Source organism: Hyposmocoma kahamanoa, unplaced genomic scaffold (assembly GCF_003589595.1).
Source record: "Hyposmocoma kahamanoa isolate Upper Pololo Valley unplaced genomic scaffold, ASM358959v1 93, whole genome shotgun sequence".
NCBI lineage: Eukaryota > Metazoa > Arthropoda > Insecta > Lepidoptera > Cosmopterigidae > Hyposmocoma > Hyposmocoma kahamanoa.
Window position 1 is genome coordinate 16,327,712 of NW_020654810.1, and position 20,276 is coordinate 16,347,987.

General features: G+C 38.0%; 1 protein-coding gene across 1 annotated transcript in view; it reads left to right on the forward strand.

The window, feature by feature from the left end:
* Positions 1 to 20,276, forward strand: part of LOC113237074 (RNA-binding protein Musashi homolog Rbp6) — a 671,710-nt gene that overhangs the window by 445,192 nt on the left and 206,242 nt on the right. The window contains exon 6 of the mRNA XM_026473334.1: positions 1,167 to 1,259. Coding sequence (XP_026329119.1) covers positions 1,167 to 1,259 — 93 coding nt within the window. The remainder of the gene's footprint in view (positions 1 to 1,166; positions 1,260 to 20,276) is intronic.

A 20,276-nucleotide genomic window follows, 5' to 3' on the forward strand; every position in this document is an offset into this window, starting at 1 on the left:
TTTATTCAATTTCCAGCGACCTATTATCTTTTGCCACTCATAGTAATGGGGATTCCCTTTGCAGATGTAGTAATATTTCTCGAATGTTTTATAATTTTTATTCCGTTTTTGGCTGGATTTCGCAATTAAATGTGCGATCCGTTGATGTGCTTCAATGGTTTACTATAGAACTACTTTTGCATATGATTTAAAATAATTCACATCTATGGAACCCAACTTTTGTTCACGGAGAAAACGTTATCAACTGGCTATTCAGCCAATATTCCCTCAGAGAGTAGAAATTGGGTTTAAATTTATGTCACGTTTGAGTATGACAAAACGTAGAGTCTACAACTCGTAGAAGGTTAACTGCTTGACTTTTGTCATTCACTTTCCTACTTATTTGATACGCTAATGCCGAACGACGGGCTGAAAGGATCTCTTGAAGGAGCACTTATTATATGCAGCATCTGCCAAGTTTTTATGTAGCGTAATTACAATATCGAAGCTCAATGGTTCGTTACTGATAGCAAACCGAACAAAAATCGAGACGGCCATTGTTAACTTGTCGTCGCAACCTTTTATGCTTCGTTATTACCCCGCATAAATATTCAAGAAGAAAACAGGTACCGTCTTTGACAACGAGCCGTGCGGCGATATTGACATTAAAATGGAATCCCCTTTAAACGTCTACGCTTTGATTGTTAAAATATGCATTGAATAAATAAATTTGCTCGTAAGTTTTGAGATTACGTTCATTGAATTTTATGGCTATTCGAAAGTATCCACAGTCTAAAGCGGGCGAGCTTTACATCTTAATATGAACAGATTAAGTATTAATCCATGTAAATTCATCCAACTAGGATGCTCAAATTATTTTGAAAACAGGAGCGTTCGATTTTCGGACGCGGATATCTTGGGGTGCCCATTATGCGTACTTCAGCAATAGCCGTAACCAACCTTTGCATGGAATGATCGCATTATATATATTAACGGTAATTATTCATAAATTTCGCCCGCCCACTGCGCGTTCCCTACATCGTTTCTAATTATTTTTACGTTACCAACTATCCGAACCTTTGTTTCGTTGAGCAATTGCGTAGATGATATATTCACCGTTTTGCTCCACACGACTCAGATAGTTGTTAATTACTTTGTTTCTAATATTGTTATAATTCTTGTTCCAGATGGTTACCAGGACAAAGAAAATCTTCGTAGGAGGGCTATCAGCACCCACAACGCTTGAAGATGTAAAGAATTACTTTGAACAGTTTGGACCGGTGAGTTGTTGTTTAAATTAGATATTTGAGATCTGGAAACGTGCATGTAAAGTAGGTGCCAAGTATTCGATTCATTATCGTGGTGAATATTCTAATATGAATTTGGAACGCTCCGACGACATGTTCTACGCAACGTGTCAGCGCTGAGAGCGCAAAGTTACGCCAACTTCGCTCACGAAATTTAATTTACAGCAAACTTTTTGGAAAAGTGTACTGAATTTGCGCTGTCATGTCTCAGTTGTTATTAGGCTACGCTAATTTCCCTCGCAGCTAAATCATTTCGTGCATACAATATTAAACACGTTACCCTCGAATTTGGCGTGTCGGTCAAACTTGCAAACTGTATTACGATTGTTTTATGCTCGCTTTATTTTGTTTTCTGTTTAATTTTACTGGTTAACCGGCTTAGTGGTTAGCTTTAGATTTCGATCAAACAAAAATTTCATATAAACCAGTTGTTTTGGAAATGTATGCAGCATAATTTCAATATGAACAAAATATTGTTTTAAAATTAACACTAGACTATTTGGAAAGTTAGCAACCAATTTCATTGTTCCAAATCCTTATTATATCAGATATTCTTAGCGTCAATCCCTCTCATATGGCGGTACGAAGGAAGGAACCTTAGAGCAGTAAAAACGAAAGGCAATATTCGCTTAGAGGGGCGGGCGTGCCTGTAAGTCTGCGATAACTTGGTCTTTGTCTGGCGGCGGCGACTCAGCGCAGGTGTCTATCTACAAAAGTTCCTCCGTAATTAGCCCAGTAGTAGCGTGGATGCGGACTAAGGAACTTTTCAGAATGCAACATTGGCTACAGCCGGGGAGTCATTGTGCCAGCTCTCAAAGTAATCGGCGCCCGCCAGCCGCCCGCGACGATCAAGACCTTCATTACCTATTATGAGAGTTTAGAATAAAGCCAACGAGTTTTTCAGAGTGGATGTGATTGATGCCGAACGAAGGAAATATCCCGGGAGAGATAAAAGGAATTTAATGAAGAGTCTTTAAGAATAATGATTAAGGGAATGGTTATTCCTTTTGGTCGACAGCCTAATGATGGGGTCTTTTGAATTACTTTTTGCGTCTACAAAATATTGTTTAACCGCAATTATTTTAATTAAATCCGCGGGTGGATGCGAATGTGGTGGGAGAAATGTGTATTTGAAAATTTTGCAAAGCTGTGGCTTAACCGTAAATAAACTAACCTAAGACATAATTCATGTAGGTAGATTTAATTTTTATGACGATCCGAATAGTATTTTCAACACAGGTATTACTATTAAATATCATTATTACATCCTGGAACTCAAGCGAGAATTCTGATTACAAATTAATTCAATAACATTCAAGTTGTGCACTGTGCTCCCGACTCGGCATCATTTCGTAAGGGTGTCACATTTTGAGCAAGTTTAATTAACAATCTAGTCGCTTTTGTAGGTGCCTTCATTAGTGTATTTGTGGATAAACATAGCGCAAACTCTGCGCAATCCACGAGCGTGCGTTTGTGTGGGATACGTGTCGCGGGGTTCATGTATCCAACAAGGACGTGTCATGCGTGATCACGACCACGCCGCTGCGGCCGTTGAGACGTCACGCCGACTATTGAAGTTGCTATCGCTGCCGCGGTGTTTCGCGACGCACTTCTCCTCGTCCACCTGACGCACCGCACGTCATTTACCAACACTTTGTGCGTGTGCTTCGTGACTCCGATGCTTCGATACGGCTACTACCTACCTACCCGCGAGCTTTCCGAATGCAAACTGTCTCAGAATATTAAATGAGCCACTTAAATACTGAACACAATGACTACGCCCACCTGAAGCAAGGGCCGCGGGGACGCGTGCACGCAACGCCGCCGTAAATGAAAGCCCGACGGGTCGGGGCCGAAGGGTGGGCGAGGTTCAACCCCGGTAACGATTTCCTCCAGATAATGGAGAATTTTCTGATGAAAGCTGCTCGACAGTGCCATTTTAAGGATTTAGAACCCATCAGATTTATAGGCCGAACGGACGCTCGACGCAAATTTTGTTTATCACGACACTGTATTCACTATCGCATGCGTAATGCCAATGGGAACTGCGACTTCTCTACAAGTATTCTTGAACGTCCCTATTTCTTAAGTTAACTTTTTAATGTGCCAGCTGCAGTTGAACTAAAGACTTATGGAGACAACGTGATGCCAGTATTTAAATCTGCGCAACTGCTATGAAAAAAGAAGCATATTGCAGCGAGATAATTTTATGGCGCCGCCGGACGTTTAAGCTAACGCAAACACGTACGTGAAATTACTTCCGGGCATACATTTTCAGAAACGGTTTTAAGGTGAAGGTAATTTGCCAAATCCAGTTCGCCATAAAGTTCAGCTCACGAAACTCTCTTTAAGTATCTCCTGGTAGATTCAGCAACAAATTTTATAACTCTGCGTCAAAACGTTTATAAGGGTACAACAGGCGGTTTCCAGATAAGAGTTTATATGTTAAGGAACTTATGAATGAAGGATGGTCGAATGAAAAATGTGTACAACAAAACACAAACAACGAAGTATTCTTATTTAACAAGGGCTTTGCAATGACGACGAGTAATCAAAGTTTAGAACTGAGGAATTGGGTATGCAAATCACAGCCGAAGTCGCTTAAAAGTCGAATGCCGCCTGCGACTTAAAAATTAATTAGCCAAACGACCGGTGTAATCTCTGCAGGCTTCGTCGATTAAACGCTATCCGGTGCGGTTGTTTGTTTATAATATTTACTCGACGGCCGCCAGAGCAAGGGTGTTGTTTCTAGCCGCTCCCGATGGCTCATACAATCTTTTGACCTTGGCTCGCTGTCGGTGTCTGCCAATCTCGATCCCACACAGTCAACAGAAAACGCACCCTTGTTCCTCACAATTTCGCCGCGGATTGCTTTTTTTCTGTTCTCTCATGAAAATGTATGCCGTCTTTATCTGTCTATCTGCCTCGCTAAAGCGATCTTATATTTAATGTTAAGCGGACAACTTTATTCACAAGAATTTTGGCTAGGGGATGTTTAAGTAAAATATCTTTTTTCCGTGAACATTATTTTTGTATTATTTTTAGATTTACAAGAGCGAGACAAACAATTGAATCCGATTTTCTCACAACGTCGTTGTTATAATAATAACCGCATAATGTCTTCTACGACTCCTGAGAAGATAATCCATGCATTAATGTCTTACTATTTTGTAATAGGGTGTTTTTCAGTCTGCTACTTTTCGCCTAACTTAGAGCAACAACTTATTAATACTTGTTGAAATCAGATGCTTTATATTATTACTGGATCAAACTTCCCGACGGCTAACGAGGAAGTTTCCTAACCAATATAAAGTTAGCGAGCGAGCGTTCACTAAGCGTCGCACGCACAAGAGGGTGTCTTTGAGAAAGTTCCGTTGCATGCTTGATTCGCTATTGTTTTAGCTGTCGACCGAGTCCAAACTCTGACCGTCGGCGTCGTTTCAGCCGATAACTAGTACGCAAGTGTGTTGCCTTCCTCTACAACTTGCGCGATTATTTGTTATTATCTTCACATACACTTCTAACTTTGTATCGGCTATCGACATGTTCTCCTGACTGAGACTGCAAACCGGAATTTCGAATTGAGTTGCAAGTGGTTGCATGTGGTTAAATGGGAAATGGTTTGCTCAATTTGGCTTGGAATTTGTGTTGCGATCTTATTAATGCTTGCTGTTTTTAACTTTGTTAACTTAAGACTTTTAATGTTCAGTAATGTTCAATGCTTGAATGGATCTACGTAATTAAAAAGCTGATATAGAAAAGCGTAGATTTCAATATCTACTTAGGTATATGTTTTTTTTATGATACCAAGCGAAGGGATAAACAAGTAGTGCACCTGGTGTTTAGCGATACGCCTGTCCATAGCATTTGCAGTGCGACTCAGGCCTTAAATCGCACTGATCTGAGGGTCGTATTCTAGAACTCTACTCAATGCTCAAGTCAGGACTTGAGTATGATTCAAAGCACTAGAAATCATACTCAAGTCCTTGCCGTTACGGTCGTATTTCTAGTGCTTGAAATCATACTCAAGTCTGCTCAAATCCTGACTTGAGCATTGAGTACAGTTCTGGAATACTACTCTGAGAGGCACTGCCACTGCGCCTGTGACCCAGAGGCTAGAGCTAGGCGGCAAAAATAAGTTAGGGCGGCAATACTTCCCTCGAATGTAACTCTTTCTTATTATGTTTTGCACAAGTTTTTGCGCCTTATGAGTTGCACGTCCTGTTTATTTGCTTAATTTCTAAAGCGTTTGAATGACAAATTTCAAATTCTGAATTTCTGTTCTAGTATTTCGGGTATTGATTCCCTGAGTTTCCAGTGAGCAAACAAGCCAACGTGATCTAAACGTCGTTTAGTGTCAACAGTTCTCGAACTGTAACTGAGGCGGGTCCAGAATTTAGCTTAACTGCACGGTAGGTACGTTATCATCGGGAGCCGTATATCAATCAGTTGTTACAACGCTCTACGGTTGTCGTTTATCTTCAGAGCCGCTCGGATCTGTCTGTCCAGATTCGTGCATTGTTCCGACATTAGCCACGGCTGCCGAAACGGTAGATGTCTGAAATGCCAGTGAGGTTGTGGCGTTCCCATTGCAAGCGCATCGAGCGCCCGATAGCGTTTCCAATTTCCTGACTTAAATTGCTCTAATTTGGTTATGCGCTGACGGGTGATCGAAGGCTGCTAAAGTCGCAGTTACTAGCGACAGTCGAGCTGTGGCTTGTAATTTTGTGTTCGCTTTTCATTCCGTTCTGCGTCCAATTTTTCAACTCTCCCGTTTCAAGTGGCTAACAAACACAAAGCGTGTTTCCTCGTTTATGAAAAACGTCCTTCATTTTTATTTGTCTGCCTTTTTTGTTATTAATTATCTTTTTGTATTAGCATAGAAATAGAAAATATGTACACATGTATTTTTACCTAAATAACACATATGTGGAAAAGCAGAATCTTCGTGAGTTCTAACTTATCAGTTGTGAATTGATCGCTTAATGTAAAAACGATAAATTAAAAAGTAATTCTTAGCTGGGTATTTTTGGTATCTGCAATTGCACGTTAATGAGCAAACTTTCTCAAGTTTAACTATTTTTACAAAGGTGGTAATAATTTACGTTGATGGCGGCGTAATTGGTGCTTTATTACCTCGTATAATCTAAAGCACTTAGCCCTTTAAGCTTTTTGGTCACATTTTGAGATATTCTTCGCGAATTTGTGGTAAAAAATGCGATTATATAGAATTTCTTAGTCGTAAGGACTTTTGAAATTATAAAAAATGAAAAGAAGAACTAAAGTGAGTTTGTATGAATTGATGTAGTTACGCTGTGTGTAGTACAAATAGTTTTGTAATATTACAATTACGATTTTTCCCTAGTGATTTGACTTTTTTGTTTGCAATCGAGTAGCGGGCAGCGGTAGAGTGCCAATATATTAGTCTAATGGCAAACTAATTACGTTCTCGGTCGACTTTACAGGACCACGTAATTGCCCCTCAAGGAGCTCTTATAGTAATTTTATTGAGATACGCAAATGTTACAATGTCCTTTAAAACTAAATTACATACTTTTTGTGGAAAGACATGAAGCAAAAAAGACGATGACGATGTTGATCGATGTATGCTTAAAAATCCTACGTAGATGTACGAGACAGTCTTCGATCATTCAGATGTCATAGTACACATTTTCATATATAGTACTTTCAAAATATAGGTATATGTGTTCATTTATTTCATCAATGATTTTAATTTCTTAAAGAACAAATAAATAAAATTAATTTAATAGTTTTTCTCTATCCACGGCAAGAAGATTAGTGGAGCGGATAGAGGCGCCCTCGGGCGAACGATTTGTACCTACTAACCGTACTCATACTACATAGGTAGTCGTAATTGTCGACGACGCCGCCGGCAAAACGTAGCGAACACTTGTTATATCGACGTGTAGGGCAAGTATGGAATTGAACAGAAATATGGATACTTAATTAAATGCTTCTTAGGTTTCAAAGACGAAGTACTTTTTAACATTTTAGAACTTAGTAAATAATTGAACGAAATCGGGATCACACGTTGGTGTGTTTCATACCCACTTCAAGAAACTTCTTATTGATATTAAGATCCAACAAATACAAAGAAGAAAATCCTTCGATGCGACTGTACTTGAACTAGCGTCTGTTACCTCAACGTGGCTAGCGCTCTTATTCACTGAGCTATGGATCAAGCTGGCAGATTTTACGAATTTACCAGTATACTCGTTGTGTTTACTTTCAATATTGGTATCAATAATAATAACAAACTAGTGGAGTATTGTCTTTGAACCGTGAGGAGTGGAGGAGGCTTCATAGACAAGAGCTTGGCTCTTAAATAGGATAATAGAGTATTTTCACAATCGATTAAATATCATGGTAGTCAAAACATCAGGACTGTTCAATAAAAATTGCAAGTTAAACGTTGTTAAATAAATATAATTTGCTACAGAAGTTGTACACTGAGTTCAGTCTATCGATTATATTTTTAGTAGCAGTAGACCTCCTTGTGAAAGAGTTCGTCCAGGAAAGTACTGCCACCTTACCTGTTTCTGCCGCTAAGCCGTAATGTGAGCATTACTGTGTTCCGGATTTGAAGTTTGGTGGAAATACAGGCACATGGGACTTTCAACTTATGTCTCAGGATGACAGGCGCAGTAGCTCAAATCTTTGCAATTGAAAGCTGTGAGTGACACTGCTACTGTTATGGATTGGAGCCTAGTACCAGGCACATAACTTATTGGTTCCGTCACTTGATATAATAAAAAAATATATCTCCATGAATATTTACTGTTTTTATATCAATTACTTTACGAGTATAATACGCCGAAAGTCACATTTAAAAAAACATCACTTCGATTTTATCTGTGTTTTTCGTATGGGTGAAAATAAAATCAATTGATACGATTTTCGCGTCAACTAGTTGATCCTGTTTCGGCGCTCGGGATGAATGGAGCGCTATAAGCTGATCATTTACGGAATATAAAACTTAACATACATATATATTTTGATTCAAAATGATGTAAGCATATATCGCAATGTAGCGTTTTTTTATTCTATTACATTAATAAACAATCAAGAATGTATTAAAAATCTTTATGATAATTAGTGTCTCCAACTTAAGACACCTGTTAAAACTTTGTACAGAAATTACTCGTTCAAATCACGTGTATTACGAACACACGCAACATTATCACGTCAAATGTCTAATTAATTAGACATGGAAGTGTCGTAAGAACTTATTACGTATCATTTATCTCAGCCTAGCGATCTTAAGGAAGGATCGCTTTAAAATTAGAAAATCAACGAAGACGTTTGAACACTCACAACAGCGAAGTCGTCTTATTCAAAGCTCCTTTAGAATCGAAAGAGGTTCGTTTCACATGTGTGCGGGTACGTACGTATTCCAGTCAAGTTTGCGGACTGAGTTAATAAACTTTCAAAGCTGATTTGAGGCCGGCTCAATTATTCCCCCTTATTTCTTTTATCTGACGTTAATTAAAGTATTTTAATTTCCCCCGGCCCCTCATCTTCGCGCCGCATATTTCTTTGTTCTCACATTAACTTTCCCTTTAAAAAAGTCAACTTTGCATGTGGTCCGAGTTGTTAAATTATTCCCAAATTTTGATTGCCTCGTGGAAATCCGTCCGTCTGCGGAGGGGCTCTTCATTTTTTTAGTTCGCGTTTCGAGAGACAATTAGGTATGCTAATTCATTTATTTTATGACGGCTTTGTGAAAAAAATTCGCTGAGAAAGATCAGTGTTGGGATTTAGGTGGGAGGTGTGCGGGGTGATGGTGGGGGGCGGAAAGGGCGCTGGTAAGGTTGACGTCTCACGCGGCACGCTGCGGCGGTAATTAATGGATCGTGCGTGGCCTCTCTGAGGATAGCTGCGCCGTGCTCTAGCTACACAGATTCTATATCTTACATAATCTGTGACAGGAGCAGTAGCTGTGTTACATAAATATCTACACGCTATGAGATAAGATGATCAGTTTCTGCACGCGTTAAGTGTATTAGGGGTTGGAATGAATCCGTGCCGAGCGGGAAAGGGACATAGTAAACATAATTAGGCATTCGGGCGAACGGCCTTGTTGATTGGACGAGACGTGCCAGTTGCGTACTAGCACTTACGGGAAGAAATTGCACTTGAAAGGTAATATTTCATCAGGTAAAGGCATCTTGATCTTAAAGGAGTTTATTTTACATCAAACAAGGATAGAAAGCTTGCGTTAGGTACACGCCAAGAGGCACCCCAAAAAAAATCATAAGACGAAATAGAAAACGCCTGAAATAGAAAACGCACTTTCGCATTTTCAAGGCACTCTCTAAGCCAACGGGGAATATGAATTATATAGTTGACGTCCGAAGTCGGTACGCAAACAATAGTGAAGGTGTACGAGCTTAACAAGTTTCAGTTTGTTTTATTACACACGCATTATCCAATGACGTGAGAAGAAAATGGCGAAAAATAACAACAGGAACGGGCGGGCGGTGACAATTCAAACTGTCAAACAATTCAAGGTGCGGGGCGACGTTTCTCACAATCAGCGAGATCTACAGCCGTAGCGAGCGAGACTCTGAACGCTCCTTTTTTCCATCCTTTCAGTTTGTTTATTTCGAATTTCTCCCTATAAATATAAGAGTTCGGCACCTCCGCACGAATTCCCAAGATGAAAAGGTATTTTTCACACGCGGAGTCTGGCGCGCCAATGTGCCGCGCGGCTAAACTGTATTCAATACAAAGCTTCCCGCTATTGATAGTAAATATTTTTGTAACTTTTTTTACATTTGCAGTACTTTGCTTTTGTAAGTTTTTTATTTAAAAAAGTCTATTTACCAACGTACTCGTTTCGAAAACTGTTGGTAAATGTAGTAGAATTTGAATACTGTCGGTATTGTTAAAATAAATCTTGGTCGGGGTGAAAATATTATCGAGGTAACCCATAGACTACTATTTTGCACTAGTACCATTAGAATCAACCTGGATAATATTATCTCAAATAGGGTAATTACGGTATAATGTCGTAATATCGTGTCTTACGTATAGTAAAAGAAAATAAAAGCGTGGCTAAGTAATAAATTGGCTTGATTTCCGCTACATACATAGTTTACGAACAGAAAATTAAAGTTCTATATAAGAAAACTTTAGTAGGATATGTATACAGTAGGTAATAAGAATTCCCTGGTTGGGCGGTACTCGCAGGGCAGGGGTAGGCTCTTTGACGAAAAAACGATGATGAAGCACGATCATGTCGCCGAGATCCCCCGCCTAGCTGACTGACAAATTGTCGAACATTTTTTTCGCTAAAATTCCATTCCTTCGAATCCATTTATTGAGCCTTACCGATAGAACACTCTTGAGCCTAGCCTAAGAGTCTTTTATTTCCTTGTTCCACTCCACTTGTCCTGGTGTTTATTTTTAACCTATGCTCGCGCCGCAATCGCTACGTCTTGTTGGTTCACGTAAATCTTATGCATTTAGGGTTTATTCGGACTAGTCCACTATGTTGCGAATATGAAAAAGACGTTTTTGAGAAACAAACTGTAAACATCGCGCGGTTATGCGAAAGTTTCGAGAGGTAAGAATATTTCCAATGCAAATACGTTTTCGGTATTGCCTAATTTTGTTTTGTTCCATGTTTGCTTCAATGTGATATGCAATTTCGCTCAGCTGAGGCTTGCTAAATTGGTCTGCAAGCCAAACAAAAGCGAATCGTTTTATGATAATGCTCGATGTTTAGATTGTACGGTAAATAATAGACGCTTTAGAATTCGTCTAATTCATGATTTCAATTTCAATTCCAATTAGAAATTACAGGATCTTTCCTCTCCATTGACAGTTAATTTAGTTGATTTTCATGTTTTGTTTTTTGAAATATTAAGAATGAAATTTGTTCAATACAAATTGTTACCGATATAGGAAAACTTGTTGTGGTAAGATATAAACATGCAGATACAAACAGCACAATAGTGTGCCCGCGTCGGCCATCTCTTAAACGGCACCTACTGCCAAACACTCTTACTCGATACGTACCGTGATAAAGGTTCTATGCAGTAAATAAAATATGACTTCGCCATATTCCCACATTCGTTTCTTCTCGTTTTATGTCCCCTTTTTCTGGTATCCTTGGGAAACCGTTCATACAAAATACCTTTCCGATATTGCCCAACTTTATTAGCATCGGGCACGTGTTTTTATATCTGAAATATCTTTCACTTCTGCGGCACTTCTGTGAAATAAAGATTGCCACATGTGCTCCAGTATTATATAGTGATATATAAGAAAAGTTATTTCATGCCATTCCTGTAATTTATTGTAAGTGTTATCGGTGTTGAAACCTGGGAAGTGCTCGTGATTTTGCTTGCAATAACTTATGTCGTTTGTCATTATGGGTGTAATCAAAATATTTATGAGCGATGCAATAAGTTTATTAATAATTGCGAAACATGTTTGGGCTAGTCCGTTCTGGAACAAGCGAAAACATTGGTTTTAGCTAGGTCCATAACTACGTAGCAGAATAACGGCGCATACGCGCTTAAGGCGTAAATAAATAGCTTCTTCGAAAGCTATCGTGAAAGCGAATTAGAATAATGCGCTGCGATTTGGTGTTTCAACAAACGAGAACGTGGAATGGCCCTCGGTGGATTATTCGGGTGTTCGGGTGGGTTCGGCTAAATTTGGGTATAAATGGAGGTGTCGTGACTATAACAGGGGCCCAAACGGACGAAGGCAGTGGGCCCGCGACTTTACAGCCGCGATTAATCCTGCTCTAAGAAAAACGAGAAAAACACTGAGCAAAAGTAATTGGTCCGCTTAAATTTTACTACAATTGAATAGAAATTGAAACTTTTCATTACGGAATCCATATTTAAGTTTTATTATTAATATATACTGACCTAATAAAAACATGCGTCCCTTATTGTTCGGTAACGAAAAAACACCCAAGAAGATTCTGTCCAATAAGAATAATGTCCAATACGATTGGCTCTACATTCCGATTGACGTTAATCTTATTTTGTTACAAAACGTTCGATCCGTAATTACAAATACTTCTACCCTACTTGCACACAAATTCTTCGAACGTACAAAACCTTTAAAACACTCTTTCATCTTAAACATACAACAGTATTGCAAATAATTCATTACTAACGAAATAAACTAGACTCCCAGATCAAATGGCGGCGACCTGTCCCCTCTATGCTAATGTAGGAGATTAATGGAATTACCTACGAGACCGCGCCGCTGCCTCGCCTTACCAACTCCTACTTATTATAATACCTTTGAAGCTTTCACTTGATATAATTTGCCGCGAAATTTTTCAATTTTATAAGGAAAACTTGGACGGAGTTTTGTACGAATTTTTATTTGTTTGTAATAATGTTTTGATGCTTTGTCATTTGTTATGTGGCCGTCAAATGCCATAATTTTATTTATTTAGTAAGTTCTGCGGGAAGAGGCTAATGTATTGTTGTCTACAGCACTGACTATGATATGAGGTAATTAATATACTTAAACTACTGACATAAAAATACTTACAGTAAATATTTTTGCAAGGACATGAATAAGGAGAAAAACAAAATACTACATAAGCTATTCCATCAAGCTGGGATTTAACTCATTTTTGAATTATTGGACGCTCAGAAATCTCATAGTGAGCGCAACATGTGTTTTATATCATCTCATCTCGGGCGTATTTCGTAACATCAGACTACGTGTATAGCAGTCTGCTTCCAGATTGAAAACGAAGGAACTCACATACAGGAGGATTCAATATAAGAACGCGGAACGCGATAGTGGAAGCTGCATTCATACATGTTGAAAAGTCATAATATGATTTTGAATCGAATGCGGGGCGGTAGTAAGTTTTTACGAGTACGCTCTCGTCGAAGTTGTTATATTAATTCAAGAGCAGAGTTCCTATAGACATTATTTCATCCACTCAGAAGTTCAATGTCTGTATTTTAAAAGAAGCTTCAACAAAGCCAATAGTTAAACTTAATTAACAAATTCAGAGGTAATCGCATAATAATTATTCCAATTTAACTCCCAAACATTGGACATTAACTGAATTCATTTGACGTAATTTCCGCTGTTTTAAAACCGAGTCTATTAACTATCTGACGAACCTTAAACTTTTTATGATCAACAAGAGCCTTTAAATACTTTCAAATTCCTTCTTTAAAATCAATAAAAGGCCTATTTCCAGCGTTAAGGTAATAAAACCAGCTTTAATGTTATCCGTGGCAACGAAATTAGATAATGTATCTTTGTAAAACTCACAGTAACTTACGCTGTTAAAATCTAATTGGTGTAGCAATAAATATTTGCCGTCAGATCGTTGGTGTCGCTCCGAATGTCGATAGGGCAAGGTTCTGTAATGCATGCCAATAAGACTCTCGCAATTTCCAACGGATCCACGGCAACCGGATCCTTGTCATCATACGTTTTGAGAATTTGATCAATAGGTAGTCCTTGGCAACGTCAAGTAATGTACGAATAGGAGCCCTGCACAGAATCTCTAAATATTTATTAAACTAAAATAATATATTATCATATGTTACGCAACTTAAACGTAGTAGGTCTCTACTAGCTCGATATCGGGAAAGATAAAATAAATTTCCAATAAAAGCAAAACTTTACTGTTAAAAATGTTACTTTGTGCAAAGCTCCGCCATTGGGTAGATTTAATTCAACTACCCGACTACGAATCCTTTACAAGTTTTCAAGGTACAGACTTTCGAGTCTGTAGAAATTGAGACTTAAACAAACATAAAGTAAAGTACTTTTACACAAATGAGGTGTACAATGATGATGTTTAGCTCTTGTGTTACAAAGACAAGCTATAAAGTGGCTATTAATAGCTCAGTTATTAAAGCAAATAGTAGATTTACATTGTTATGATTTCAATTTTCATCGATTACGCGCTCTTCTATTCTTTTTCGTATACACGTTTTTATTTTATCCAAAATTTCCATCATATTGAAAGTGGCATTCTCCTTCATGTTTATTCGCAACCTCAATTTTCTTGTAATATCGTTTTATCTTTTCATTTTCTCTGCCGTAATTTCATGTTTTCTTCTTCCATTTTTTAAAATATTCGCCTAGTCACTAACTATTTCTGTAACTGTTCTTCAAATGTATAATTCTTATACAAAAATTGCATCAAATTTACGTTGACATTTTATTCAACGACAGTACAAATGTTTTCAAAGCATAACACTTCCAGAACACTGCCCTTACCATCTCAAAGAGTATTGGGATACTTGGAGTCGACATCACGAGCGAAGTCCAGTTCCGGAGTCATTTAGAGAGCAAAGCCAAACTGGCTTCAGAAAAGCTCGGAGTGCTCAATAGAGCGAAGCAGTATTTCTCTCCAGGTTACCGATTTTTGTTATATAAAACACAAGTACGGCCCCATTGCTCGCATCTTTGGGCAGGAGCTCCCAAATACCAGCTTGATCCACTTGACTCTATCCAACGTAGGGCTGTTCGTATTATCGATGATCCCAAACTCACAGACGGTATGGAGCCCCTTAGCTTACGGAGAGACGTTGGCTCTCTGTGGGTGTTCTACCGTCTTTATAATGGGGAGGGCTCTGAGGAACTTTTTGAACTGGTGCCACCGTCTCGTTTCTACCATCGCACCTCCCGCCAAAGGAGTAGACGCCATCCCTACATCTTAGATGCCTGGCATTGTAAGACCACACGGGCATCTCGTTCGTTTCTTCCTCGAACCTGCAAGATATGGAATGATCTTCCTCCTGAAGTGTTCCCTTTGCGCTATGACATGGGGTTCTTCAAAAAGCGGGTTTACAGGGCTCTCAAAGGCTGGCAACTCATAGGCAGCTCATCTGATGTTGCAAATGCCCATGGGCGACGATGGCTACCTCCCATCAAATAACTAAATAAATAACCATCAAGCGGCTCGTCGGCTCGTTTGCCTCCTTCTTTACATAAAAAAAACTATAATCGAATAATGGCGATTTTGTTCTCAAGTTCGAATTACATTTTTATATTCGAGGTGTAAATAAACTTTAAGCAAAAATAAAACTTTTTGAAATATAGCTTTAAGTTAGTGACTTTTGAATTCAAGAAAATGCCATCGCTGCTTTTTAGGAGCTCTTTATGTCACCCGTAATTAGTTTTTCCTTGCAAGTAATCGCTGTCGGTACAAACATGCAACGTTGTAGCTCCTTAATTAAAACGCTCTTAAGTACTCGAGTTTAATGTTTATTTACTTCTACTATGTTTTCTACCTCTTTCCTCCTTATGGTCTTTGTAAGACCAATCACTGCATTGAAGGCGAATAATATTGCAATTTTGATTTCTGTTTCATTAACTGGTTGTTAACTGTCTGGTGCTTTTTTTGTACAGTTTTACTCTGTTGATATACACTAAAATAATAATTTTATCATTTTTTTAAATTTGATTTCATTTACGTGCTTTATAAACTCTCGGCTATACGCAAGTTAAATTCGTCTAGGGAAAATAACTTCCTAATTCGTGTAGTTAAGAAAGAAATCTCATTAAAATTTCGCACCAACTAAAATTTGTGTTAGAGTTTGAAATTTCATGAATAAGGAAGATTATTCATACACTAACACTAGAAATAGGGTAATGGAAATTTTATTTACCTTTGCGGTCAATAACAGATAACAATGCCATATGTAATTGACACACGATTCAGAATAACGCCTGGGTTACGACGAACGAAAAAGAGCATGTGATTCCGAAGAAAAATGCGTCCTATCGGCAATCAATATCACACACGGAACGCACCTGTAAAGCGTGGAACACAAATAACGCAAGAAGTCCTGATAAAGCTCTGCAGTCCATACTCGAGAGCGGCGGTCGAGATTTATATGACGTTTTTATAGTCCACAACGGACGCTCCTTGTTTTAATTTCGCGAGGATCAACGCATTTTCTGTTCTCGGCAATTGAGGACGGGGTCGGGCAACGTTCTCGTAGTACTCTCGCTACGTCGTCGGCTACGGCATGTCTAGCGAGTGCTAGCGGCCCCTATTCTGCCGCGAGACTAATGTCGCAAGATGACGAAATTTATCGCGCCGCTTATAATTCCGCCGCGCACCGTCTCCCCTGCACGTCACCCGTGTCACCCCGTCACCCGACAACATACTTATAACGTTTTCTAATGAAATTGTCCACAAACTCTCGTTCGCCGCAACCCCCGGCCCGCCGACGCCGCCGGATGAACCGAAAAAAGTACAGCTCGCGTTACTAATGGCTTCATTTATCACAGTCACTAACAGTGATACACCGCAACGACGTTTTATATTTAATTTGGCTCTCTGCGGAATAAATTACGGCCATATCGAGCCCGGAGCGATAAAGGACAAGCGGCAACGCTCTTGAGTTATCGGGACGGGTCATAGTATTAAGACAGTAATCTTCTTGGATTAATTTGTTCGTGGCTAAGTGATAAGTTAGTCGATGTCGCGCCTCGCTTGATCGAAACTTACGACGACGATGCCATCCAACAAACAAAGTATATTAGAAGCAAGTTACCATAGATTTTTTCATTTGTCTTTCAAAAAAAAAACTATTTTCGGAAACGCGTAACGTAAACAAATAGAAAATACGAGTTATAATTATACAATATTACTATGGTGATGCCTGTAGGTACGTTGTCAAAATAATCACAAGTTCCTGTTACTGGGATCACAGGAAATAATTTTAATTTTTGAATACCTACAATTTTATTTACTCACGTTAAAAGCGCAATGCTTAACTTATCGTTCAGTTTATGATGGTCAATAAAAGTCGGTGCACGCTCAAATAAGGTCGCTGAATAACATTATACCAACTAGGTATAACAATACTTAATTATATTTTAACATTTTTCATAAGGAACAATGTAAATTTCAGGTAAGAATGTCGAATATCTAAAAGACCCTATCAGGAGGAAATCAATTCAGACGACAGAAAATCACAAAACGAATAGCTACAGTTTGAAAAAGGCCTACGTAAAAGTTGATAAAACAGCACAAAAAACACTCAGTAATTTGAACAAAAACAAAGTCATTTATGTCAACTAGGTATAATAATACTTATTATATTTTAACATTTTTTTATGACGAAGACCGCAATGTAAATTTCAGGTAAGAATGTCGAGTCTCTAAAAGCACCTATCGGAAAGAATTAATTCTGACGACAAAAAATCACAAAAGGTTTGAAAAAGCCCTACGTAAAAATTGATAAAACAGCACAAAAACAATTAGTAATTTGAACAAAAACAACGTCATTTATACCAACTAGGTATAATAATACTTAATCATATTTTAACATTTTTTGTGACGAAGAACGCAATGTAAATTTCAGGTAAGAATGTCGAGTCTCTAAAAGCCCCTATTGGAAAGAATTAATTCTGACGACAAAAAATCACAAAAGGTTTGAAAAAGCCCTACGTAAAAATTGATAAACCAGTACAAAAACAATTAGTAATTGGAACAAAAACAACGTTATTTCTACCAACTATGTATAATAATACTTAATTATATTTTAACATTTTTTGTGACGAAGAACGCAATGTAAATTTCAGGTAATAATGTCGAGTCTCTAAAAGCCCCTATCGGAAAGAACTAATTCTGACAACAAAAAATCACACAAGGAATGCAGATTGAAAAAGACCTACGTAAAAGTTGATAAAACAGCACAAAAAACAATTAGTAATTGGACAAAAACACAGTAATTTATGCCAACAAGGTATAATAATACTTAATTATATTTTATCATTTCTATAACGAAGACCGCAATGTAAATTTCAGGTAAGAATGTCGAGTCTCTAAAAGCCCCTATCAGGAAAGAATTAATTCTGACCATAAAAAATCACAGTAGGAATACAGTTTGAAAAAGACCTACGTAAAAGTTGATAAAACAGCACAAAAAACTCTTAGTAATTGGAACAAAAATAAAGTCATTTATGCCAGCTAGGTATAATAATATTTAATTATATTTTAACATTTTTTATGACGAAGACCGCAATGTTAATTTTAGGTAAGAATGTGGAGTCTCTAAAAGCACCTATGAAGAAAGAATTAATTCAGACGACAAAAAACCCCCAGAAGGAATACAGTTTGAACACTTACTAAAAAGTTGATAAAACAGCACAAAAAATACTTAGTAATTGGAATAAAAATAAAATCATTACATTACATTCATCATTAGGTATAACTGAATCTATGTACATAAAACAAACACATCTAACATTTCCAGAACTTCTTCCATAATATACGTAAAGCAAGTCAAAGTACAATCATCGAAATCTAGTAACGAGACAAGTATTTGCATAGTGACGTCACGACACACACAGCGACGCAAACGCTCGGTTATATCGCGTGAGATTAAAGTAAACCCACATTCAAACAGTGAACTGCGTAATTTGGCAACTGAGCTGTGATTAGATAGTGCTTCAACCCGTTAGTCTAATGAGAATGGCTTTGTTAACCTTTGCTTTCCATGTGAATATAATTTCTTTTCTTTTTTAGTCTCTTTGAAGTTGCTTTTGGCAATTATTGTTTCAAACGTTGTCTCTTTTAAACGGTACTTCAATATAATGAATGTGAATAATAATCGATTACATATGTGTAGTCTAAATCGGATTATGCGATATTTATGGTTGTGTTGTAGGGACGACATGCGATGTTTTACTTACCGCTTATTTGCATTATTTTGTAGAAACCAAGAGTTATTGTAAAAAGAATTGCTTACGTGTATTTAATTCTGTGCAAAGGTATAAAACAAGGGTAAACAAAACACAAAAATAGCACCCAGTCCGGTATTCGAGATTGCGCTTCCTCGCATTCTTTCGGCGACGCAACATAGTTTCGGTGTACTGCTCAGTCGTACATCGGTTCTTAGAGTTTGCAGCTTGGCGACTCTGCCTCACTATTTCGGAAGTAATGTAAATCGTCGGGCCACGGCAAACTTCCCCAGATACCTCGCCAAAGGACAAGACGTTAATATATGCGCAATCCTGCACTCTCCGCGTATTGTTGCCTAATGCACCGAGTTTGTCGGCTGTTTCTATTTACGCTTCCCAACTTGCAGATTTGTGAATACCGCTTGTTATTTGTTGTTTTGCAATTTGCTTACATATTTCTAAATTCCATGGACATTATGCCCTGTTCGAATTTGGAATATTTGTGCCAGGTAGAGAACATTTTATGTTGAAAATGAACATGGACATATTTTTGTTCATAATTCCAGTGTTCAAATTTCATACAGTTCAAGATAATTATAAATTTATATCTACCTATACACATTGTGTTCATATTTTGGGATAATAATATAAAGAAAAACTCGTAAACATATAACAGAATTCACGTCACAAAAATAACAATCTAACTTTCATAACATCTATAAAGATATCACCGAAAAATTCGAAGTTACGAATTACTTTTGTCTTGTTTACCTACAGAATAATTCGTTGTTTTGTTAGAAGCGTCATATATAGAATTATAATACAGCTCAACCCTTTGTGTCTACACCTTTGTTTCGGTGCTATTAAAATACAGACGAGGTTCCGGAGCCTAGCTACTGTTGTCATTTCTTAGGCCCTTTTCGCTCAGTAAATTTAAATTAATTTATTCGCCACTCATCCTCATAGTACTACGTTGTCGTCGTGTTTAAAGCGTAAATACACGTACGGCCTATTCATAATGCGCGTGTACGTACTGGAAACCATAAAATAGCAAACGAATTGAAACGTCATCTTCCGGAAATACCTTTAGCTTTAGGCTGTGCGAACAAAAGTTATTCGGATTTTTCTCACAAAACCCGGTACACTGACAGGCCAGTATTTGTATTTCATTATCAACAAAAGATTTCGTTGAAAAGATGACGCCCGGCGTAAATTCGAGTGGTAACAGTGTACGCAAAGCCTCAGACGAACCCCGTGCAAAGATATTTCGCAGTCGTATTTACTCAGGCGTGCCTAAATTGTTTGCTTACATGTTTG